Below are 25,861 nucleotides of genomic sequence, written 5' to 3' on the forward strand. Positions count from 1 at the left end.
AGTTTATTACGGATTGCAGTAAACTGCTTCATATTGTCAACATAAAGTATGCAATATATATGAAAAGAAATACATGAATATAAGTAAAATAAAGAGAATAAACTTTCCCTTCTTTTACACAGAAGAATTTCATGCAGTTAATGCTGAATTCTCTGCTGGACATTTCAAGACCCTGAGTCTCACAGTCTGAATTTGCTTTCAGGTAATTTTGAATATGTGTTAGTCATCACATATTTTTAAAAAGACTTCTGAATATTTATTATTAGTTTTGAAAACGCATCCTAGTCATGTGTACAAATCTTGAAATGTGTGGCCAAAGCTCTGTGTGCAACTGAAATCAGTATAGGCAAAACTAAAGATGGTTGGGGTTCTGTGAGCCAGGCACCCTCTCATCCCTCAACAAAAATTCCTTAAAAAAAAAAAAAAGAGGTGCCATTTTATCCTTACTACTGCAAGTGCTGCTAATATTGAGACATAATGCAAGTTTCTCCCACTGTGATCTGCAATTTTTTTTTTTTTGCTGTATATATGATGCCTTTCATAGGGATGCCTTTTCTTCTGAAATGTTTTTTGCCGGGAAGCAATGCTTATCACACAGTATCTGCTCTCTATCTGTACGTGTTAGCAATACTGGGAACTGCAATTTATAAAAGTTCACAGTGTACTTTCTCTCTCAGGAGATAGAATCTTAGCACGCTGCCAAAGAAACTGTGGAGAAGCCTTCCCTGGGCTCAAGTAAAAAGAAACAGAGTGCCCCCCGCTGAGTATTGTCTACACCATCCAGAAAACTGGACAGCTAAGGTATCTGCTTAGCCAAGAATTCACAGACCATGTCCTTACATCCTAGATCTCAAAGTCATGTTCACCAACAGCCTCTAAAGTGCTCAGTGATTTGGTGCAATATTTAAGAGAGCTTAACCCTGTTTCCAACAGGGAGAAAAGGTCATCATTGCAGGAGGTCACTGTATCCTGGGTTTCACCACCTGACCTAGGTGACCTTACAGTCTATTTTACTCATCTTCCAATTCGTCTTGGACTGCAATCCAATCCGTTTGGATTATTGCAAACAAATATCCAATCTATTTTCAAGCTTAAACATTTTCCTGACATCTACTTTCCTCTTGTAGCTGGGGAACTGGAAGGTTTGTGAGAGTGGAACCGGTGTGTGAACTTTCACAGTGACTGAGCTGACAAATATTGTACCTCATCCCTAAGGGAAGGCGGGTGACTGTGAGCATCAGCTCGTGCAGAGCAAATTTTAACCTCATTCTCCTCAATCTATATACATGCTCAGCAGAATTCTCAAAGAAAACAAGAAAAGTGAGAAAGTTGAAAAAAAAAAGGGGAGGGATAAAGAAAGGGGAAAATTTAAGATCTATAAAATTTCATACAGGAGAAGCAAAGCACCATAACCTTATATTGATATTAATTTTATTTTGCTATTCTTGCTCTCAACACAAGCCATAGTTTCTCCAATCCTCTGCAGCAGTCAAAATATTACAATGGGAGACTGAATACACAACTGAATAGGGAGCAGCAGTGGCAGAGGTTATCACAGACAAGAAACTTTGAATACCAGCAATGAAATACCACTGTAAGTGTGCATGCCACAGAATGAAAGCCGCTGCTATAGATGCTGCTCTTACACGGCTGTTCTGTTCAGTGGGTTTACTGCTTGTAGAGATAATTGTAGTACTTTCCTTTGGTCACTGTAACCCATCCATATTATTTTGATCTCAGGGTTACTAAAACACAAATAAATTCTTTAGTCATGTGTTCCTGCCATTCGTTTAGTGGTACACAGTATGCATATACTGTAGAGCCTTGTCTTCTACAGCCACAGGAAGGGACTCTGCTCACGACTGGCTCTGCCTATAACTTTCATTTTAATTAATTTTAATTTCATTTAGATTTCAAGTTTTTCAGCCATAGGAGTTGAACTTTATCTTAAAAAAACCCCGACAAACAAACAAACAAAAAACCTCTAAATTGTTCCACACTGTTTTAAGAATGAAAAAGCCATATCCTAAGATTTCAATGTGAAGACATAGTCCCGCATGATACATCTACACATTTTTGATGTTTTCCTATGATCAAGTACAAATACAGAATTCTTGTTGCATTTTTCTTTTCCTCATACCCTAGTATGGGATGTCCAAATCCTCATTAAGACCTCAGTTTAGCCTCTGGTCCCATTGCACAATCAGCTACAAGATTCCAGGTGCTGTGTTTACTCTTAAGTTAAACTTGTCAACTCATCCAGTGAAAAGAATATGAAGACTTGGCAAAGGGAAAACTTTAAGTATTTAACTACAAACATAAAGAAACAGTCAGAGGACTGGTTGATCTGACAGTAAACATTAGTATCTTGCAGATTCCTGACAAATGAAAGTTCTGTGTTTAGTGAATTTAGGAAAGGAAGAACATAAAATCGTGTTTGACAAAACACATAATGTGCACTGTGTAATACTTCAGTGCATTTTATTATTAAAAATAAAAAATGCTTCAGTTATCTCTTGATCAAGTAAAGTGTTCTTTGTATATACTTTTTTAGTCTTGAGTAAATCAGCTACAGAATACTTGAAAGCATTTTGATTTAATACTGCTGATAAAATGTTTTTATGGAGAAAATTTAAAGGTATATATAAGGAACTTATATACAGTTGAGTACTTCATTACTCTGTTCACAAATGAGTGGAAAGTATGAAATTTGAGGTCTGAAGAGTTACCCAAGTATGATGCTCACCAGATAAAAAAAAAATCAGTCACTCCGACACAAAACACACAATTAGATTTTCTCCCTCTCCTTTGACTACTTGCCAAGACTCTGGCCCAATGGGAATTGTGACACAAATTCTAAAGCCACTTGAGGATTTCCAAAATTGCATGTCTTTGACCTGTTTTCCCCCCAAAATTTGATCAAACTCCATTACATTACCAGATGAGGAAGACTGGCATTTATCATTTTCATTGTTTTTCAGTTTGAAAGGGACATGGATGGTGAACCTAACAGATATTTTTCCACAAACATGCCCAAACGAAACAACCAAACGTTACTGATGGACACATGAACAGAAAAAAAGACAGAAAGAAAAAAGAAAGAATAAGAGGCTATATTCTTTCTTTGTTAGTTCCGATTATTCTAGCAGATTATGTTACACCAATTTGTAAAAACTTCAGAAAATCCCACTGCAAAAGTAGTTCAGAAGACTGTATCCAGGCCCCATATGTATAAGAAAACGCTTGATACTTATCAACTCTGTGTAATCAATGAATATGCTTCTCTGAATTAATAATGTGATAACTCACATAAAAAATTAAACAGATAATTTATTTTTTCATATCTAACAAAAAGGGTAATTTTTCATAGATATCAAAGCATGTCATCATGCAAAAGAGCAAAAAGACAGAGAAGACAAAAGCCAGGAGCACTGATAAATACTACAATTATGTTTCTGATTTAGAAATAAATAAATAATGACTGCCCTGGACAAACGTGAACATGGATACAACTATACACATCCCAGACCTAATAAATATAGCTTAAGACTTTAGGCCTGAAAAGATGGAGACATATGGTATTATTCAGAACAAGTTATCCCTCTGACTTCAGTGGAAATGTCCAGTGTGGGAAGTCAAGTGTGCACAACACTTTGCAGAAAAATGCACTAGATCTTCATATTTTCCCTCTGAAACCTCATCAAGCCATGGGGATTAGAAGTCCCTGAAGTATTTTCTGTCTTTTTGCTGTTACTGTATTGTTGTTTAGTTCCTGTATTCTATTAGTGTTCCCTTTTTTTCTAGAATTTACTTGGCAGCTCTTAGAGATTTGTTATTATCATAACCAATTTCCAGCACATCCACACTCTCTCACAATAAAATTCTGAAGTGTTAAATATCTGTTTTTAAAAAGCCCCCCCAAAAGCACCACTAGATTAAAATTGTGCAATTTTTCTGTCAAGCATTTCATCTCTTGAGAAAGATATTATGGCATATTGCACAATAAGTTTGCTTAGGAATTATTTAGTTTTGATTAAAAGAAGACAATCCCTCAAGAAGTTATTTTCCCATATCTTTTTTTAATTTATATGTGTAGTTCAACAGTATGAAAAACAATAGGCTGTTGGATCAGGAAAGGTATAGCACAATGGGGACAGTTATCAGGAATATCAGTAGGGTTTTTGAGTTGTGACAACATATGTCATAGAAAAAAAATTCATATAGCAACAAGAGGTCATGAAAATTACCTTACCCTATCAGGTGGCCAGCCAGCAACATTCAGGGTATTCAGGGTTTGATAGTGGTACCATAACACAGGTATCTCAAGCCACTTGGATGCATTAGGTGTAAAAAATGATTTTGAACACACTGAACACTTACACAGAACTGACAGATGTGCGCAGTCCTAGTTTCTTTGGGAGGAGCAGCTTGAAGGAAGATGCGATACTGATCTTCTGATGTGATCAGTGAATACTGTGGCAATTGATACCTGCTCCCTTTCTCTTTGTATCCTTTTCAGGTGGCAGTTCCTAGGAGGTTCCTTCATCCTTTTCTAAAGTGATTTCATTGCTAAAGATGCAATAGTTGGTACCTTCCCTGCTGAAGCTTTTCCTTTCCTTGCAGGAACTAAAACTAAGAGATCAGAGTGACTGGAAACATTCCCCAGCCCTTCTCCCAGCAGAACTTGGTATGGCCAGGAAAAGGCTTGTGCCTTTGTACTCCCCTGAGGTTAATAAAGAGAAATCTGACTAAGGGGTAGGGACCATCTTGAAATATTGGGATAGCCATTTATTTAAATTTTTAAGCCCTTTTGGGTTCTTCTAAAGTTTTGTTGCTTGGGGTTTTTTTCACTGTTGTATGTGCCATCCATGAAGAAAACATAGCCACATAGGGAATGTCTGAAGGAAGAAGAAAACAATGTGAAACCCCTAAAATACAGGAGCAATGATTCCATAGGAAAGCACAGGCACTATGTTTATTACAATCTATTAGTGATACGATCTGAAGATGTTGCAACTGTCCCAAGGTATTTTATTAATCAAGACATCCTACAGGACTGTAGTGGTTTTGCATGGCAAACTTTTAGTACTGGGGGGAGCTGTCAGGGTGGTTTCTGTGAGAAGCTGCCAGAAGATTCCTCCCTTTCCAACAGAGCCGGTGTCAGCCAGATCCAAGATGGACCAGCCTCTGGTCAAGACTGAACCAATCAGAGATGGTGGTAGTGCCTCTGGGATAACAGAGTAAAGAAGAATATAAAATATTTATTGTGAAGAAGTAATTTTGACCAGAGAAGAGAGGAGATGAACAACTGTGCAGACACCAAAGTCAGTGGAGAGGGAGGGAGGGAGAGGAGGTGCTCCAAGTATCAGAGCAGAGATGTCCATGCAAAACATGGTGCAGATCATGGTGTGGCAGGCTGTGCTCCTACAGAATATGGAGGTGGAGGAGAGACCCATCCACAGCCCATGCAGGAACCCCACGCTGGAGCAGGTGGATGCCTGAGAGGAGACTGTGAACCCATGAGAAGCCTGTGCTGGAGCAGGCTCCTGGCATGGACCTGAGAACCTGTGGAGAGGAGTCCATGCTGGAGTAGGTTTGTTGGCAGGACTTGTGATTCCATAGGGAACCCACACTGGAGCAGTCTGTTCCAGAAGGACTGCACCCTGTGAAAAAGGGACACATGCCAGAGGGGTTCATGAAAATCTGCAGTCTGGGGAAGGACTCACACTGGAGAAGTCTGAGGAGGACTGTCTCCAGTGGGAGAGATGTCCTGTTGGAGCAGCAGTAAGGATTGTTCTCCCTGAAGAGGAAGCAGCAACAGAAACAAGTGATGAACTGGCCGTAACTCCCATTCCCCATCTCCCTGCACCACTGGTGGGGAGGAGGTAGAGAATCAAGAACAAAGAGGGAAGGGTGGGAAGAAATGTGTTTTTAAGGTTCGTTTTACCTTTCATTATCCTACTCTGATTTTGATTGGTAATAAATTCAACCAATTTCCCTAAGTCAAGTCTGTTTTGCCAACAACAGTTATCAGTGAGTGACCTCTCCCTGACATTATCTAGACCCACAAACCTTTCACAATATTTTTCCTCCCCCGCAAAATTGAGGAGGGGAGTGATAGAGTGGCTTTGGTGGGCCTGGGTCAAGCCTGGGTCAACCCACCACGACATATGAAGAGCAAACATAAATAAAATAAACAATTCTAATGGAAATATAGACAGTTTTTCACACCTGACACAGAGATACAGGCTTCATTCAGAAATTCTCAAATCATAGATTCATAGAATGTCCAGAGTTGGAAGAGACACATAAGGATCATTGAGTTCAGGTACTGACCCTGCACGGGACAGCCCCAAGGGTCACATTCTGTGTCTGAGAGCTTCTTGAGCGTGTCCAAACACTTCTTGAATTCTGTACAACTGGTGCTGTGACCACTTCCCTGGAGAGCCTGTTCCAGTGCCCAAACATCCTCCGGATGAAAAGCCTTTTCCTAACACCTAGCCCAAATCTTGTCTGACACAGCTTCATGCCATTAAAGTAAAAATGCTGGCTAGAACACTGGCCACAGGTCAAGTGAATCAGATATAATCATAGACCTTTAAAATAAATGCCTTAGAGAAGACAGGATCTCTTTGGCAGGCACAACACTATGTAAGTGAAGGCGGCTTTATTCTGCAATGACTTCCAGAAGAAATTTTCCCCTTTTTAACGGGGTGGGACAGAAGAGGCAATGCCTTCCTTAGAGACAAAGGAATAACAGAATGACAGGCTGAGACAAAAGTCCACCTGTACCACATATTACTCAGATTCTTTACTGAAGTCCAGAGGACTCCTACATATGGTGGCTCATTGTCATGGCTGTTTCACTTTTCATGCCATGCTCAGGCATTAAGCCACTCACAACTGCTCCTTCTTAAATAAACTCCAGAAGCCTTTGATCTGCTTTCTACAAGGCTTCCCAGCAGATATTGGCATCTACTTTATTTTTCAGACAACATCAATGGAATGAGATTTATGAATAACTTCTGTCCTCTGAAGCAGTCTGCTTGCAAACAGCTGAGTACATGCCACTCAACAGAAGACTTATGATAAGCAACAGAAGTTTGTTTCCCTCCTAAAACTTCTCCATTTTTCAAGGCGAGAACCACTGCCAGTGTGGCTAACACATGAAGACTGACAGTTTTACACTGAAGATCCAAATGTGGTTGACACTAATTTGGAAAATTTGTTACGAGATTAATGTGCAAGACATCTTCAGGTGATGCTTAAAGTGGAATTCTAAAATTTATAAATTTTATTACAAAGTACAGGCATTAGCTTCAGAGCATCAGGTATCTGAGTCTGCATTATCAGTCACAAACTGGGGGAAAAGTCTCAGGTTCTAAAATGAATTGCTACAGAACTGAATACTGCCAGTAGAATATTTCTGTGCTTCACAGATGTAAAGGAACAGTCTGAGATAACTGGAAAATATGCTTGATTCAACACAATTGAATGAGAAACAGAACTCTGTTTAATCATAACAAAAATCATGAACAAAAATCTAAATAAATAAGTATACCACAACTATTGTAAATTAGACCACAATTATTCTTTATAAAGAGATCAAATATTGCAAAACCTAGGGATCCAAAGATAGCATGAGAAGAATATTTTTTCTTCTTTGAAATACAGTAACATATGCTCCCAGCCAAAGTTTCTCAGCAAACAGTCTGACTGCCCTTAACAAAAGAGCAAGGACTCATTTCAAGGGTGGTAGCATATGTAAAAGTAGGTAAATGACCTTCAAGACTCCAGTTAAAGTTCAAGCTCATTTTCTACCAGTAACTAGTTAGACCCTAGGTTACTCTTACTGGGGTACTCATATATTTCATTCTGTTTTCTGCAATGCATCCCATCTTTTCTCTATGAATTTAGTTTTAACTGACCACCATTTTCATTGCAACATTCTGCAAGTAATTTAGGCAGATTATTATAAATGTTTATATTTATTTCAATTTGAACAAATAAAAATATATCACTGGGTAAGATTTTCATTCATAATCCTTAAGTTAACAAGCATCTGTAATGGCTGGAGCTTCATATCCTAAAGGGAACAAGACTGGACTTGATGCTGAACCTGACTGCAGCTATTCTGATGTGATTGATTTAAATATTTCTCTTGTTTATATCTACACACTCTAGCCTTGAACAAAATCAGAAACACTTACTGTCTACCAGCATCCCACACCCTTTTTTGCTGCATTATGTTTAGTAAACATACAACATTCATCAAACAGGTAGTTCATTTTATTTGTGCAGCTAAACAAAATAGATTGAAAGCACACACACACAAGGATTAAATGGCCTGAATTCCAGATGGCTGGCTTGCTCCATAAAGTAACAGTATCTGCTGAGATGATCATGGTACTGTAGCTCTTTCTCCTTACCAAACACATGCAGTAGGAAGTTTTCCTCTGCTCTTTTGTCATCTTCTTTGCTGCTCTCTTATTTCATGACCTCTGAGTTAATCCTTCTATTCTTCCTATTAGCGAGTTTAAGCAGGCAAACTTCAAACAGACTAGTGATGGGTCACAAGGTTTAATGGGCATGTAGATAATCATCTAAATTATATTTCTGCAGCTGATGGGCCAGACAGGCTTAGAGAGTAACTTTACCAGCTTTCACTGTTAATCAGCAAGGATTGTGTGTCTCAGTATGTATCTGCCTTTGCCTGCCTTCCCGAGGGCCTGGGTCATACTGACTGATTAACAAAGGCAGCTGCATTAGCTTTCTTCTCCGGAAAAGTGTGGCATGGAGGCCCAAAGGACTTGAAAGGCAAATGTGACCACAGCTCAAACACCAAGCACTCTCTTCTCATCACTGTGGAATTGCTGGCCCTCCTCTTGCAGGTTATGATACTCAGCACAACAGTTGTTGCCAATTTTCATGATCTGTTAACACTTAGGAAGCCTTATGCTGAAGGCTCTTCTTTCACATCTATTGTGGTATCATCAAGGGGAAAATTCAACAGGCTATTTCACATTTTCAGATGAATTTGAGAGCAGTGTATGAGGTGAAAAGGATACACCAATTGAACTGTCAATAATGAATGCCCTGGATTTCAGCTTTGAAACTTAAACTGTAGAGGGCCAGGTAAAGAGAATAACAGTTCTCTGTAGGATTCAGAGATTTTAAGCTACAGAAATAGAAATGGAGCTATACTGTGAAACGGATTTTCTCAGCAAAGAAAAGTGTATCAAATCTGAGTCTATTCTTTATCATATATGGGTGATTGTGTTTTATATAAGTGATTTTTTTTTTATACCTACTCTGATCACAAAAGAAAAAAGGGCAGTGGTGGTTTGGCTTCCTGACTTTGGCAGAAGTTTGTCCTTCAGGTGTGGGACTCATTTTGCATAGTAAATGCTTTTCAATGACTCATTTTACTGCTCTTTATCACATTGTTAAACAAACACAAAATCAGACCCATTAAACTACAATTATCCATACAAGCTTTTACCATCTCACTCAGGAGCAATATAGGCTGAAACCAGCAGTTTTTAGAACAGTAAAACTTCCCTACAGTTTTCTAGATGAAACTACAAAGCATCTAGGTTTCTGTGACCTAGGTACAACTACTTCTGACTGATGTTAGAGACATACATGAATTAAACTAATTCCCTAGTCCATGAAGTATGCAATTTCCCAAGCTTCTTAACAAGGGTGACCAATTTTCCCACTTTTATCATGGACAGGCCCAGAACTCAAGGACTGCCCCATTCTGTGATAAAATCTTCAGGTTTAAGTTTTGCTTAAGGTATTCACTGAGATAAGAAATTATCCCATTTCCCATTTTTTTTGTGTGGTGGCCTGAGTAAGTTACTGACACCTGGAGCCACAGCAGCCACAGCCCTTTCATTCAAGGAGAACAAAAATGGCCAAACCTCTAGACCAGACCAAGAGACCCACAGCAGGATTTTGTTCATGTTCCATCTTCTTTATCAAAAAAGTGCACAGGGAAAACAATCTGCATTTCAAATATGCATTGTGACCATACAGCTAGAAGACGTGACAGCCTTTATGCAGTGTAGTAATAAATCACTCTTCATTGTGATTCTGCCATTTGGCTGAATTGCAGAATTATCCTTTTTGCTTTTATTTTATCAAATCAGAATTTTATGACTGTCAGTAAAAGTCCAGACAAATTGCTATGAAGGCTTATGATGCCATTACTATTACTCATTAGACTTCTCTTTCTATCTTCAAAACAACCTATACTCGATATTTAATTTTACAGTTTTTCAATGCCAAAATGCCACCAATAATTTTCACTAGCATTAAAAGTTGAGATGATCAAAGACCAGCAATTATTTCTGGAGATGCAATAGGAGGTACACTCTTTTCTACAGAGTCATTTTTTCATCCTACATGTTAAGAAATAAGTCTAGTTAGGTCAGGTACAAATTACATGGAAGTTAAAGGGAGTCTTTTCCCTATTCAAAGAGCTTGAATTAAGAATATTTTTATTTTCTTTTACCATTATACACATCACAAAATTGGGCACAGAAGCTGTTGCTAAATCCAAATGACAGTCTACTTGGAGAGTCCCAGAACTCTAAGAGCTGAGGTGCACAACTGTATAACTAAGGAACATGTAATTTTTGTGTGTCTCAAACGTGGCTCTAAACAGTTTTACACACATCCCTCAAGATACATCTAGGAGCATGACAGAAAGTCTTGCAGAGTAACAAGCTCATGTACCAGAAACTGTGTGGAACGGCCTGTGTGCCTCATAGCACAGGCACCATGTTTGCTCTTTGTACTTAGACCAGCTTGCTCACAGCCAGCACAAACAGCCCTCTCACTCTACTGCCACATCAGCCTTTAATGAGTGCCACCATTCACCAAAAAATGTAACCAAGGCACCAGAGAGCCCTGGTGTATCACACAAAGCTATTGAAGTTTACCCTTAACAATACCTTTTGTTTCAGTACAAACTACAGTGATTTACGGTCAACATATACTTTGTAAATACGTCACCCATATGCCTGTACTGATTTGTCTGTGATTTACAAAGTGGCAGTCTGATCATGATTGTAATACTTTGTGTGCTGTCATACAGTGCAAGTTATTTCTAATTAATGAACTTTCTCTTCATGAATCAGACAGAATTCAATACATTGACAGACTGCAAACATTGACACAGCTAATTATCCAACACATAAGCTAAATATTTCAGCTCAGAAACTTTGGATGACCCCTTCTTCTTCCCTACCCCCTTCAATTATACTTTTAAAAGTCATTGGATCTTCTGGAACTTGTAAAGGAGAACTGCTTAACTCAAACTTTCAAGTTTTCATATTTATGTGGTTTATTTAAAGACCTGGAAGGCTTTATGCTTTACTAAGCAGTTATTTTTTAAGTCCTGATATTGTATAGTTGTAAATGGAAGCATCAAAAGATTATGGGCTTCACCCACCCTTCCTAATTTAGCCTAGTTAATGTCGGCAATTCAAATCCTGACCCAGCATGGAGATTGAGACAGCTGAGCTAGGTCCCCCGTGGAATCATGGAACAGCAGCTGGTAGAGGGAGGCTGAGACCTCAAGTACATCATCTGTTCCTCTCCAGAGATCTCAGGTGCCTTCACAAGGTAATACCATCAGTACAACACAGGGCATGACTCAAGAGAACCTGCCTCTGCCTGCCCAGTGTCTGGCTCCAGCAGTGCCTTTCTGTAGGTAGAAGCAGCTGGAAGGAAGCAACCCAACTAGTCAGGCTGGGCCAGGACAAATACTCTCTCTCTTGGCTGGCCCCAGGTTGAGATGATTTGTGTGTGTGGCTCCCTCTTTTCCCTAAAGGGCAATCAGTACATCAAGCTATAGCTCTCTGTCTGAACTGCACCCCAATGCATGGAGAAAATACTGTGTAGGGCAGAGAGAGGAAGCAAGAATAAGCACAAAAAAAAAAAAAGTCTGTGGTATGAGGAATCTTTCGTAAAAGTTACTGCTACCTGTTCTCTAGCAAAATGTAAGTGATTCCAGTAGTGTTGCTGGACCTGTATTATATTAAAAACATCAAAAATAAGAGCAAAGAAGGACCATAACTGAAAATCTAAATATGTGGGATGATTGCCTGACAACTTAGCACAAACAAAAAACCACAGAGCTGACAAAAATCATATAAAAATATGTTTTCTGATAAACTCTTCCAGAGAACAGTGTTCTCCCAGGAACAGGATTGCCTACCCAGCATTTACTGTCATCTGCCTCCTTTCACAGCCACCCACAATGATTTGCTGGTATTATTTAAAAAGACATTTTAATCCTTTGATTAAAGGCAAGGAATCAGAAAAACCTGGATCTCTTCCAGTCTGTACTAACAGTCTGTAATGGGCTCAGAGATAGCAGTGTATCTACAGAATCTGCACCCACAGCACCGTATCTGCCTCAGCATCTCCCCATCCTGTAGCACTGTAGGGAGAAGCCATTGTAAGGATGAAATTTCCACCCATACACCCCACTAGTACCTGTGGGATTTTGTTCACCAGTTGCAATCATACAGGCCACAATTTAACTCTCTGACATTTTTAGTCATGCAATTGTGAGTTTCTCCTTGACTAGCTCATGGGCAGATCTTCATCTTCTCTATCTTTAATGTGTCATGCACACTCATGGGATGGTATCAGTAATTGTATGAAAGGGAAGAACAGCCTGAGCACACAAAAAAACCAGAATTGTTCTGTCAGGTCATTGAGGTTTATCTTTTCTTACATCATTTTCTGCTAATGACATTTTACTGTGGCAGCATAACAGCAAAGTAACAATTCAAGGAAGGAGTCACCTTACTGAGTACCTGGGAGGGTGGAATGTTCCTAGTAAGATTGTGCTAAATTGAAAACACATAAAAGAAGAAAAGAATGGTAGGAGATACTAAATTTTCCACTGCTGAGGTAGGAGCTGCTAAAACGAACTCTAGTTGCATCAATAAATTCAGTGCTGCTGAAGAGTGATATCACTCCTGCCTTAGAAGTTCTTATCCACAAGAGTGCCAACCAAGGAAAAGGAGCATTGGAAAAACTAAGGGTGAAAGCTGCCTATAAAATTCTCACTTATTATAATTACTATAGCAATTTAAAACTTCTTCTGGCTAATGATTATAAACCAAATCAGTTTGTTGGTGTCACTATTGGCTTATAATTGTTGAATGGGTGAATCAGTATTCATATGGATTGTCTCAAAGCACTGGTGGCAATTTTTCCATCAGTGATCCATGTAACACACCATTTCCCAAGTCAGTGCACTGTAATAATGACAAATGTAGCTGCTGCTACATGGAAACATCTGCTCTCTTCAGACTCTGACTGAAACTTCTGGAAACATTTCCTGGAGGGTATCTGGTATTAATCTTGAATCACATGTAAAGCAGGAAACTTAGCTACATAGAGAAGACTAAGCACAACAAGTATAAAATCAGGAGCGTAAGCAAAATACTGTAAACTGGAAGACTGCAAACTGTTCTCCAGGCATCTGGAGCCAACATGAACTTGAGCCTTAAAACTTAGGTTCTGTAATGTGGCATCCCCAAAGTATTGGAGAGTAGGATGACGATCCTAGTTAGGCACAGGCTACGGGAGATACAGAATAAAACTATAAATTTTTATTTCACACTCAGAGCAAGAGATGTCTAAATAGAAGCACATACAAACTCATTCTTTTGCTATTTCTTTCCGGTTTATGTCCAAGTTGTGCCCATTTTCTCCGTGTGACCTCTTCAGAGTGCAGTAGATGTCTCACAGAGAGCACTGATTATGTGAACTCGTGACTACCAGATGATAGTACAGACTGTCTATGAAGTTATCTCTTACGTGAAAGATGGTCTTGACTTCTAGAGTATTATATTAATTCCTTCAGATGATGGATCTATGCTCTGCTGTGTTTTTGGGATGTTTCCTTAAAGCAGCAAATGCTGGTTACTGATTAAGGTGTCAGCCTAATAGCAACATCCTGATTCTGAAATGCAAAAGGAGTTTCACACAGAACGGCATAAATATAAAGAATATCTATCACAATGGTTAATTGTTCCTCTGACTCATCCACAGAACAATGTTTTAAATCATCACAAAAGTCTTTGGTATAATTAAGAAAATGTGGTAAGCCTTCTCTCCCCAGTGGCATAGACGTTGACAAAGACAGAACATGCTGACTCTACAAAGCTTGCTCTGAGATACATACACAAATTAACCCTCTAAATGAAAATCCTCTAAGCGTATTTATTATTTACACTTCTTCCTTCTACATCATCTTAAATATACCTTTTTAGAAGCACTAAGTTGTGTTACTCAACGTAGGTCTCTGTTCTCTTTTTACTTACAGTGAATGGTGATTAAACATCCCTTGATCTTTAAATACTTAAAAACACCTTCAAGTAGTTTTTTAGATTATGCTAAGATGTTGTTTGACCTAAATATTTAGGAAAATTACTAAAAAAATCAGCAGTTTTAGGCAAGTGAATTCACTCATAAGCAATGCCTGACATATAATGGAAAAGAATTCAGCTGTATGTTTCTGTCAGGACAGGTACTCAATCAGTATAATTTGGAATTGCTCCCTTGAAATTAATTGAACCATGTTGATATACAGCAGTTGAAGATGTAAGACCTCAGCCTTCTTTTTATGGCAGTCTCTCTCTATTAGCTCTCTATTTTGTGGCTTTTACCTGAACTGCTGACAATTTAACACACACTCAGTTTGCTCCATATTTACTCCTCAAGGCTATGTGAACTTCACTTTGTTTTTCCTGGAAAGTGGGCTGCAGTCACACAGAACCAAAATAATTTATAGGTTAATAGCAATGCAAAAGTACTTCTAGTGTTTTGTGTGTTTCCACCCATAAATCACTTCTACAATTTTTGAACATGAAGGTCCTGCTCATTTAAAATCAACAAAAGCCTTAAACCCAATCTCAATGTGAATTTCGCCCATGAAGAAAAAAAGCTGCCTTAAACAGCACCCACTGACCCTCCTTCTGTGCTCCGCAGCTCATTTCTGGCCCTGCACTATCCCTCTCCCTTGTGTTCACAGAGAGAGAATGAGAACCTTATCCTAGAAACTTGTTCATTTTTAAAACAAGTTTTTGCCATCTGGTTCATGAGTAGCTGCAGGCAGGGAAAGGTATGCTTAAGTTGGCATTGCTCCTGGAAATCATAATTGTCATACTGTTCTCTGACCAGTGTTTCTGAGGAAAATTTAACTTGGCTATTTCAGATCTAATGAGCGAGCTTTTTGGTTGTCCCAGCCACTCCCTCCTTGAAAAGAGTTAGCATTCTGGAATGCACAATGGCTAAAATACCTAACAGTTATACCAATACAAATTTTGAATGCTAAAAATTTTAAGTCAAATGGTCCTTGCTGAATCAAAGCATCGTCTTTTGCATAACAACAACAACAAGAATAAATGAACCCATTTTTTTTTTGATGTCTGGGGCATTTTTATGTCATTTTCTGAAAAATTTAAAACCACTGAAAAAAATTTTCACCAGCTCTATACCTGAGAAGGCAGAAGAATGCAACGCATGATTGCTCCTATAATAGATATTACTTTTTTTTCTCTAAAAGGGAAGTAAGCTAACTTTGCAAATAAGATACAGTCTGGTAGCTGATATAATTAGACTGTAGTTCCAGAGATGCACTTTCCATGCCTTTTCAAGCAAGACACTCAAACTCAGAACTGCCAAAGGGTCAGCTGCTGCTACAATAACCACTACAAAACCCAAGAGTCTGTTCACAACATTCACAATGTCCTTAGGACAGAAAAGATGAGTCATTTGTAATGGAGGTCACACTAATGGGAAAATTCAGAAATTCATGAGAATTTCTAATTCTAATGGGAAATTCAGAAATGACTAGTGTGCATCCAGCCTGCCCTACTACAGGACAAGTTCTTTGTTTCTCCCCTAAGCTGTTTGGGTTTTTGTAATTTTTTTGTTTGTTTGTATTTTTTGACATTATTTAATATTTGCAAGGTTCTTTGAAATCTTTGCAGGAAAGTACTAGGCAAAAAGTTAATACCTGTTTCTATAATTGACAGTTTCTACTTCTACTGTCTGGTATGAAAAGCTTTGCAATGGCAACAGCACACAGTTTAAAACAAAGTAAAACCATTTTATTTTCCATTGGAAAAGTATAACTTGAGCTGAAAAAAATGCAAGTATTCTCATATCTTCCTGAGCAGAAAAATGAAATTACTTACTTTTTTTTTTTTTTAAGGCTTCTTCCTTTCTAAAGTATTTTCATCTTTACTCCAAAAAGTCTATACTGAAGTTAAAAATAGTTAATATGCTAGTCTTAGGTTTTAATTGCTTTAATTGCTTTTTGATCAATGGAAGTTTAGTAGAGAGACAGAGAAATAAACATGTTCTTGCTCGCATCTCGTTTCCAGCTGCATTGCAGCCGTTTAATATTATACAGTCAGCAATGCTATGCCAGTATCTCATCATAAGCTCTGTTGGGCTTCTTAAGCTATCAGGAAAAGAGTATGATAAAAGGATTTACAAAAATACAAGAGATAATAATACCCAAGAATAAGATGTTCTGTAAAACTCAGGAAAGTTTTTGAAGCTGTTATGTAAGTTCACTCTTTCAGACCTGCGAAAGCTGTAGGACAGCCAGAACATCAGCCCACTGCACTGCACTGATTTTGGAATCAAATGTACAAATGCATGAAAGAAAATGACAGAGAATGAAACACACTATGCTATAAAATATAGCATTATCTATCCATTGTTCTGATACAAATGCAAACCCAAATAAATAACTATATTATTAAAATACAACAACAAAAACCAAACCCAAAATCACCCACAACTAACCAACCAGCCAACCAACCAAAACAAGCCATGTGGCAACAGGACACTGTAGGTACATATAGATACAGAAGTTCACAGGGTCAAAAAAGGAGAGGTTATTGATTTGTGCTTGAACTTAATTTTGTGCAATTGCTGACAATATTCACATTAGGTATCCTTGAAAGAAGTGGTGCTATTACATTATCCTCTGTGAAGCTGTGATGTGGAAGATAGTCAGACTCCAAGGCAGTCAGCAGAAAAACCAGTGAGCTCTTAAGAGAGAGTTATCAGCATCACTCTCAAGTGAAAGATCCCAGACTATGTACATACTGAGCTCCCTCAGTAACTGCTGATTACTCCCTGAGTAATCAGCAGTTACTCTCCATGATTGCAACTAGACAAATATTAACAATCAAGGAGGCAGCATCCACACATTTCAAGTGAAGCATAGATAGATCTGTTTGCATTTTAAAGACAATGGGAAATGCAAGAATGAATAAAATATTTTGTCCTTTATGGCAGTATGTACATAGTCTGGGATCTTTCACTTGAGAGTGATGCTGATAACTCTCTCTTAAGAGCTCACTGGTTTTTCTGCTGACTGCCTTGGAGTCTGACTATCTTCCACATCACAGCTTCACAGGGGATAATGTAATAGCACCACTTCTTTCAAGGATACCTAATGTGAATATTGTCAGCAATTGCACAAAATTAAGTTCAAGCACAAATCAATAACCTCTCCATTTGCAGACCAAACAATACTGTCAAAATGCAGAACACAGAATGGAAGACAACCAAATCTGCTGAAGGTGATACTGTGAGATGACAGTTTATCCTCCACTAATTTGGTTTTAATGGGGATATTAAAAAGCTGCTATCAAAAAGTACAGGAGACAATATTTTTTCCCTTTTTAGGGGTTGCAAAGCTTGGAACCACACACTTCTCAACTCAATACCTCAAAATTAATCCAGGATTATTCAACTGCATGAGAATTGTTGGACTGTTGGAAACCACATCCCACACTGTCTTTTTATTGTAAGCTTCCTTATAGTATCATCTTGCAGTGAAACCTGAATATCCTAATGAGATTAAATATAAAAGAAAGTGAGGAAAAAAATTAGAATTTTAACTGAAGCCTTCCATGAGAAAGACTTCACCACTATCAGTGGCCTGTCTCTCCTCATGTGTGATCCCGCTTGTGCCTAGTCAAATTTCCAAAGGAGACTCCATCAGTTCACGCTGTATTCCTCCTTTTTCTCCTAAAACAGGGTCTCATTACTAAGAGAACAAGTATTCATGCCACTGATGAGGGTGTATCAACTGACTCTGCAAGACTGCATAATTTTCTCTGGTATGAAAAGCAAAATGCAATGATGCTGCTTAAGATCTGAGTTTTGTATTGATAAAAAAAAATCATTCTAAGCAAAAGGCAATACATTCTGTTCTAGAAAATAGGAAAAAATGCAGACTTTAATGTGTTTTAGAATGCCATTTCTATCTCCAGCTCCAGCCTTTGTTTGTTTTTTAAAGACACTCTCCGATAAGTTTGCCTCTAACATATCTAAAAGTTGTTTTAGAATCTCATACTGTATCTTCACAGCGCCACCACAAGATACCACAAGAATGCTTTTCATCTCATTTTTACTCTAAACTCTTGAAGTCATCCCTAGCTCTGAACAATTGTATTTATTGGAGGGTAGTTATTCACAGAGGAGCCGAAAACCAAGCTCAATAAAAAGAAATTTCTAAAACACTTTTCATTTTTATCAGTCTAGATCTCTTTGCCTTCACAATGCTTCAAAGATTCATACTCAGTCTCATAAATGTTATCATAAAACATTAACAACAGTGTAAACTCTAGTGTGGGAAGATATTTTTGAGGTTGAACTCCTGTTCTTACACCCAGATACGTGTCCAAATAAGGGAACAAAAAGAGCTTTCCTCACATTTTTCCAGCCAGTGTGTTCTCCTAGTAACATAACTCTAGTTCAACTTACTGCTGCTCTCCTTTTCATATTAAGATGTCAAGCAGGTTGCTGTACAACTGAACTGAAATCTCAGGTATTATATGTGTTTATTCTTTTTTTTACTGTAGCAACTACTAGATATAGTGTTGAGTCAGTGCAAATAGTAACATGGTCCTTGACCTTTTGAGCTTGTAAGAGAAGTCTCAGAGAAGAGACAGAGAATAATAGGTGGAGGGCCAGACAACACCATAATCAGGTATTCAGGTCAGCAGTCAGTACACCATGACTACTACCTACATTTTCTCTGGCAGTCCTGATTTGCAGATTGAGATAATTATTGTCAACATAGAATTTGCTATCAACATTTATGATCCCTTTGACTCCTGTTTTAAGCCCTAGTGCTTATTCCTCCACAAGAAAAAACAAAATCTCTCTTGATCTGCCCCATCATATAAATGCTCTGCCTTCTACCACCCTGGTCTCCCAACCTCTTCTGCAGTATATGGAAAGACACCAGGGAAGGGAAGCAAGTTTTGCTAAAGGATATACCAAGATCTTCACACAGAAAATAAATAAAGACAGGATTAGATATTTGACATGAACAAGTATGACAGTTTCAACACAGTATTTTGAAAATTCTGCTTCCTGGTTGCAGAATTAATTGTGACAAAATATATTCCTCTTGGATGCTCTGGAACGAACCCACCAATCCTTTTAATCTGCCTAAAATTCCACAGAAAAATGCACTGCCCGTGATTACCATTTACAATGTCACTTCTCTCTTTGAACTGTCTGGTTTATTTTTGCCCATCATATCAAGCAACAACCAACATTTAGCCCTCAATTTTTGGAATACAAACAGCTCTGATCCAGCATGTCTCCCAGGTTTTCTCTCTTATGTATAATATTTTTATCACTATAGTTTCACTAACGGAAATGTTCACTGTTACTTTCATTAGCTTTCTTCCATTTTTGTGTCTAATTTAGCCTGAGCTCTCCTTTGCTAGTCCTTATTAAGCCATATTGGACAGACTGGTCCTTTTTTCATTCAAAAGACCCACTACCTAATGACTGCTATTTGTTGGGAGTAAACTATGTCCATTTCCAAATCTGTATTTGGATAAATGTGATGTAAGCAAAAATCATCACTTCCTTTGGAGTTTTGAGTGAGGTTTTTTTAATTGTGCTTATTGATCTAGAATAAACAGTTTCCCATCATAAATTATGTAGCAGCATTTGTCTCGAACACTGATAAATAGACTGCCATCATAAATATCTTTCCTGGTAAAAGGATTTCCATGGCTCCAATGTCAGAGAGAGACAGTTATGAAAAGTAATAAGAAAGTTTTGGCTGACCAAGGTAAGGATTAATTAACCTGGAGCTTGTAAATACATGGTAACAGGTACTTACGCTGGGCTTGCCTTTCATATCCAAAATGTTGTGTAAATGCTGAATTTCATACAATCTCAACAAAAACTGGCTCTACATGAGTTTGCCTATTTTATACTATGGAATGAACAGAAACCAGCTATTTCTAGTAATATGTATAGCAAAAGAATGCAGAGACAATACCTGCACAAACCCACACATCATATAGTCATCAAACAAAGGGAGGCTAGGGCGGTCTTCTCGATAAATTGTGATTTTGTAGCTGCTCACAACCTCAGGGCTGGGCTGCGAATCATCCGTTAAGAGAATGACGACTTTGTTCAATCCAAGGCCAAGGGGGTAGTTAGCAATGCTGTATGACAAAATAGGAAAGAAGTGCAATAAACACTAAAGAAACAAAGATTTACACACCTTTAGCTATGGCTGATAAACTTTACTTGCTGCGAGACACTGCTGTTTCTAACATTTCCTTTCTCTTACAAAATATATGAGATTTTAAATAAAAACAGTGCCAAATAGGATTTGTAAGTATTTTAAGTTCTTTCAAGAAGACAAAATATTGAGAGTGAAATTTAGTGAAAACAGTGGCAGTGGCAAATATTCTGACATGAAATTTGTGAATGAAATCATTAGAGACGATAATTCCTGGCAGGCCCAAATTTCTGATGAAGTCAGCAGGGAGACAAATACAATCCGCAGTGTAGTTAGCGGCCAAAATTGTCCACTAGCCAAATGTGAAGGGCTCCCAGACAAACTGCTCAGAATGACAAACCAGAGCTAAGCTGAGTTATGCTCTTCTTCCTTTAGCAAGGAAATAAATGCTGAAAGGCACAGAACCTGCACATGCAGGGCTTTTACTTTTCAGTGTAAAGAACATCTTGCTATTCTTTGTCATTCTACAAGGAAGAAATCTTTGAGATTTTCACATATATTCATGTTGACTGCCAAGGGGGTTAACATTAAAACAGCAAAATGTTGGGGGGAAGAATTTAATGACAGTTTCTTTTGAAATGATACATCAAGACTAATTTCTTATGGAAAATACAGGAAACATACTGGGTATTAGGTCAGTAACAACTGCAGAGACTTTCTGGTTAGTAGCAGACATTTTAGGTCAAAGCATTTGCTTCACAGTCAATCAAAAGGTGGTGTGTTGGCTAAGCACTTCATGTCATGAAGCCAAGTTAGCTCTGCAATGGTTAAGAATTTTTCGTCCCCAAGTAAATCACTGTTTACTTGGGAAGAAATCACCTGACCCAGATAAATAAACACTTTTTGTTCCTCCCAACCTTAAAAACTAGGTCATACCCAAAATACCTATTGGTATTGTTCCTGGTACATGTTGTTGTCTCTGACAGAGCTGGCTGGGAAAGCCAAAAATGTGCCAGGGTTCATAGCAGCAGTTAAACATCATGGTTTATTGTGGGTCATGCTCACACTTGATGTTTACTGATGACTCTGCTCTCTCCTCTATAGTCCAGCTTTATTGTTCTCTAAAAGATCGCTTAAGCTGGGACTTTTGGGGATGACAAGATGACCCACTTAGTGGATGAGAGAAAGACTGTGATTGTTGCCTACCTAGACTATAGTGAAGCCCTTGGCATGTTTCCCACAGCATTCTTCTGGAGAAAACTGGCTGCTCACACCTTATATTCAAATACATTTTGCTGGGTAAAAACTGGCTGGATGGCCAAACCAATCATGTGGACATGAAGATTGAGGGCACCCTCAGTCAGTTTGCAGATAACATTAAGTTGGGTGGGAGTGATGATCCAAAGGAGGAGTGCTGCAGAGGGAGGCTCTGCAAAAGGATCTGGATAGGCTGGATGGAAGGGCTGAGGCCAAGTGTATAGGTTCAACAAGGATAACTGCCAGGTCCTACACTTGGGTCACAACAACCCCAGGCAGAGCTAGAGGCTGCAGGCAAAGTGGCTACAAAGATACCTGGTGGAAAAGGACCTGAGGGTCAAGAGATGCTGAACATGACCCAGCATGTACCCAGGTGGCCAAGAAGGCCAATGGCATCCTGTCCTGTATTAAGAATAATGTGGCCAGCAGGACCAGGACAACAATTGCCCCCATGTACTTGGCACTGGTGAGGCTGCACCTCAAATCCTGTGTTCAGTTTTGGGCCCCTCACTACAAGAAAGACACTGAGTGTCTGGAGCATATCCAGAGAAGGAAGGAAGCAAGCAAGGTGAAGGTACTGGAGCACAAGTCTGATGAGGAGCGGCTGAGGGAGCCAAGGGCATTTATTCCAGAGAAAAGGAGGCTGAGGGGAGACCATGTCACTCTTGACAATTGCTGGACAGGTTGTAGAAGGTGGGGGTCAGTCTCTTCTCCCAAGTGAGATGACAAAAAGAAATGACTTTAAGTTGCACCAGGGGAGGTTTAGGTTCAGTATTAGAATTTCTTCACTGAAAGCATTGTCAAGCATTGGAACAGGCTGCCCAGGGGAAGTGGCTGTGTCAGCATCCTAGGAGCAATTTAAAAGCTGTGTAGATGTGGTACTTATGGACATGGTTTAGTGGTGGGCTGGGCAAAGCTAGGTTAACAGTTGGACATGATGATCTTAAGGGTCTTTTTCAGTGTGACTTCTGTGATTCTATGACAATCCCTTATAATACAACTATGACAAAAATAGATCATTCTGAGTTAGGAAACTTGAACTTATTTCTACTTTTGAAGCCAGCTGCTCTATTTTGACCCATGTAAACAGAACAAGCTCAGAAGGGCAGCAGATTAGGGCACTGTGAAAAATTAACACCTTGATACAAAGGCTCGAATTCTTGATCATCTACAGTGTGCAGTGTAGTGATAGTCTGTTCCCACCCAGCTTTGATGCTGTCAGTGACTGCAGAAGCTGGGTGAGATATTAGAGCTGTATACTCCATTAAGTTAGGGTTAATTATGGCTGAAGAATAACATATGACCATTGCCTTCAGGACATTGGAAATAAATACAATTTTCTCAGTCTTGAACTCCCTCTAACTTTCCTGTGACATACCTATTTGTGCTCTGGGTTTTTGGAAACAAAAAAACCTCTGGAACATTATGACATATTTCCAAAATTAAGTTTTTACAGTCATATTTTGTTCCTCATACCTTGGCCCTTTCTTGTCGTCGAGGTGTACGTGGCATTGACAGTTAGAGGGTTCTGCTCCTATCTTCACTGTCACCATGTCGAATGGCACTTCTGCATAGTATTTTCTGATCTTGGGGTTAAACTGAGGATTCAAGTCCAGCTGTGGACTGGTGAAGATCTGTCTGATATGAGATAGGGTATCTTTATCTGTTCCAAGAAGGCATCAAAGAAAAAAAATTGTGAAATGCATGAATATTTTAGAGCAACATGCAACTTCTGGCAGATTGATACTAAATACAGTGGCAAGATATTTGATGCCTAGTGACTTTGAGACTCATAATCCTGCTGCAAAATTTTAATGGAGTTTGTAATGGCACTTGAGAGAAATCTGTAGGCCTTGGAGGGATTTTAAACATTTGGTATTCAATCACTTTAGTCCTAGTCACAAAACTCAAAGCCTGGGTAAGCCTTTGAAAATGGAAGGATTAAGTCTGGGAGATCTGTCTCTAGTTAGTTAACTGAAACTTAAAGAAGAGGTAGGCTAAAATTCATAACCTGCTTAGGTACCAGGCTGTGTACAGGGTTTATGTACAAGTGTAATTTCCAATAAAAATCAAAATAAGTTAGACATACTCTTACTATTCATAAGAACAAGTCACATGGAGATATCAAGACCCATGGGGTCATTTCCAGTACAGCTGGAAGAATGTTTTATTAAAATTCCTATATCAACAAATTCCAGCTCCTTTCCTGTGTATGAAATCTCCACAATCAAATCCTATTTGCTCAAATGTGTCCTTTATTTCATAGTTTGCCAAATTACTCATGAGAATAATTATTTGTTGGCAACCAACTTATGACAAATATTTTAATCCAGCCTACTGGATTCAGATTTACAGTATAGCACATTCAAAACTGCTTTACACATATATTCATTAATACATGTTTTAAACTGGGTACTTCAGAAAATATTAGAGATAGGAAACTCCTTTAACATCTGAAAAAGCTTGTGGCTTAAAAGGGTCAAAAATGATGCAAATATTTTTATTTCTACCTTGAAATACCTGCCGTGAGAAACAAAACAGGGCAATTCGAGAACTCTCTTGCATAGATTAAAATTTAAGGGAAGATATTCCAATGGAAGAACAGAATTTGGGCTAATTTTGTTGGGGAATAGAGTCTTACACATTGACACATATAAGGTATTTTAAAAAACCCTAAAGATGAGTATAAACATTTCTCCATATTCTGTATTCCTTACTTAGAAATGTTGTCTCACTACTAACTTAAAAATGAGGAGGAATTTCAAAGTAAAATTAATTGAGGTATTTTTAAAATAAAGGATCATGCAATTAGAACTGAGATGCCAGTCAGCCAGCCCAGGTGTATTTCTGGCTTCTACCTGGCACAACAATAGTTCCTGGAGGCAGAATGGGATCAGCAATAGAGGGGACATGAGGCTCAATGTGTAGCAAAACCTTTCCACCATAGAGCAATGACTTCACATTTACAAATGTGCACCTCAGACAATTTGGAAATGAGGAAGGCAGCAGAAAGTATTGCTGTCACCAGAGAAAAAAAAAATTTACACCTTTACAAATCTTTAAAAATCTTTAAATATTCCTACAAGCAGGTATTTTAGAAAAAAATCCTCATCTCTTAAGCAGCTCCTTAATACTCCATTATTGAGCTGAAGACAAAGCTTTAAACAAAGCTTATTAAACTTCAGACAAGTTTAAAAGTTTTTTCCACAAGAACAAATGTATGCTGAGGTTATTGGAAAGAGCCGGGGAAAAGTCTATTGAAATGTGACAAGGGATCAATGAGTGCTGGAATATTCACATTAATATGCACATACAGCAATGTTTAATTTTGGGTTTGAGGCTTATTTAACATAATAGCCCATTTATTGAGTGTTTTATAAACATCCTTGCTACTTAAAAATCCTTTTTTTCTCAGTAAAAGCCTACAGATACCCTATTAGCTTAGAGATCATGTAAAGAAACCCAAGAAAATTTTTTAAGAAATTTTTTCCCCTTTGTGGTCTAGAAAGACCTTTACTTACCATAACTGCACTGTCTTTCTCCAATCTTACTGGAATAATGCAATGCTGAAAGATAAACCGAAACATCTAATAATTTTCTGTTCTCACCCTGATTATAGTCCTACTCAAGAAGCAACCATCTTTTACTTTTAAGAGGCACATGGTACTTTTATACTTTACAGTGCAAGATCTTTACTTTAGGCTTGCAAATGCTGCTCATGGGCTCCACGTAGCAACTTACATAAGGAAGAAATTGGTATTTTATATGTAGTAAGCTAAGACTTTCCAACTGGAATGTAAGGCAATATAATCTAAATCCACACATTATCGAAATAAAAAAAATACTGTATATAAAAGATCTTACTCTGAACCCTTACCCTCATGATTCTTCCTGAAGTCAGAAGGAACATTCTGCTTAGGACTCATATTTCCTTGAGAAAGTTGCCTGTCAATTCAATAGCAGACACATTTCTACATGAATGGAAGGAACAGAAACAATGAAATATTTTGCAAAAATATCTATATGGTATCCCAGGACATGGTATTT

General features: G+C 38.3%; 1 protein-coding gene across 5 annotated transcripts in view; it reads right to left on the reverse strand.

Annotated features, from left to right (window-relative positions):
- Positions 1–25,861, reverse strand: part of CPED1 (cadherin like and PC-esterase domain containing 1) — a 150,160-nt gene that overhangs the window by 49,971 nt on the left and 74,328 nt on the right. For all 5 annotated transcript variants that reach the window (XM_066183024.1, XM_066183022.1, XM_066183023.1 and 2 more), the window contains 4 exons: positions 25,692–25,759; positions 25,336–25,380; positions 23,291–23,477; positions 20,369–20,537 (listed from right to left, as the gene is read on the reverse strand). In XM_066183024.1, coding sequence (XP_066039121.1) covers positions 20,369–20,537; positions 23,291–23,477; positions 25,336–25,380; positions 25,692–25,759 — 469 coding nt within the window. The remainder of the gene's footprint in view (positions 1–20,368; positions 20,538–23,290; positions 23,478–25,335; positions 25,381–25,691; positions 25,760–25,861) is intronic.

Source organism: Chamaea fasciata, unplaced genomic scaffold, assembly GCF_029207755.1.
Source record: "Chamaea fasciata isolate MVZ Bird 193981 ecotype frontalis unplaced genomic scaffold, bChaFas1.0.hap1 SCAF_5, whole genome shotgun sequence".
NCBI classification, from domain to species: domain Eukaryota; kingdom Metazoa; phylum Chordata; class Aves; order Passeriformes; family Sylviidae; genus Chamaea; species Chamaea fasciata.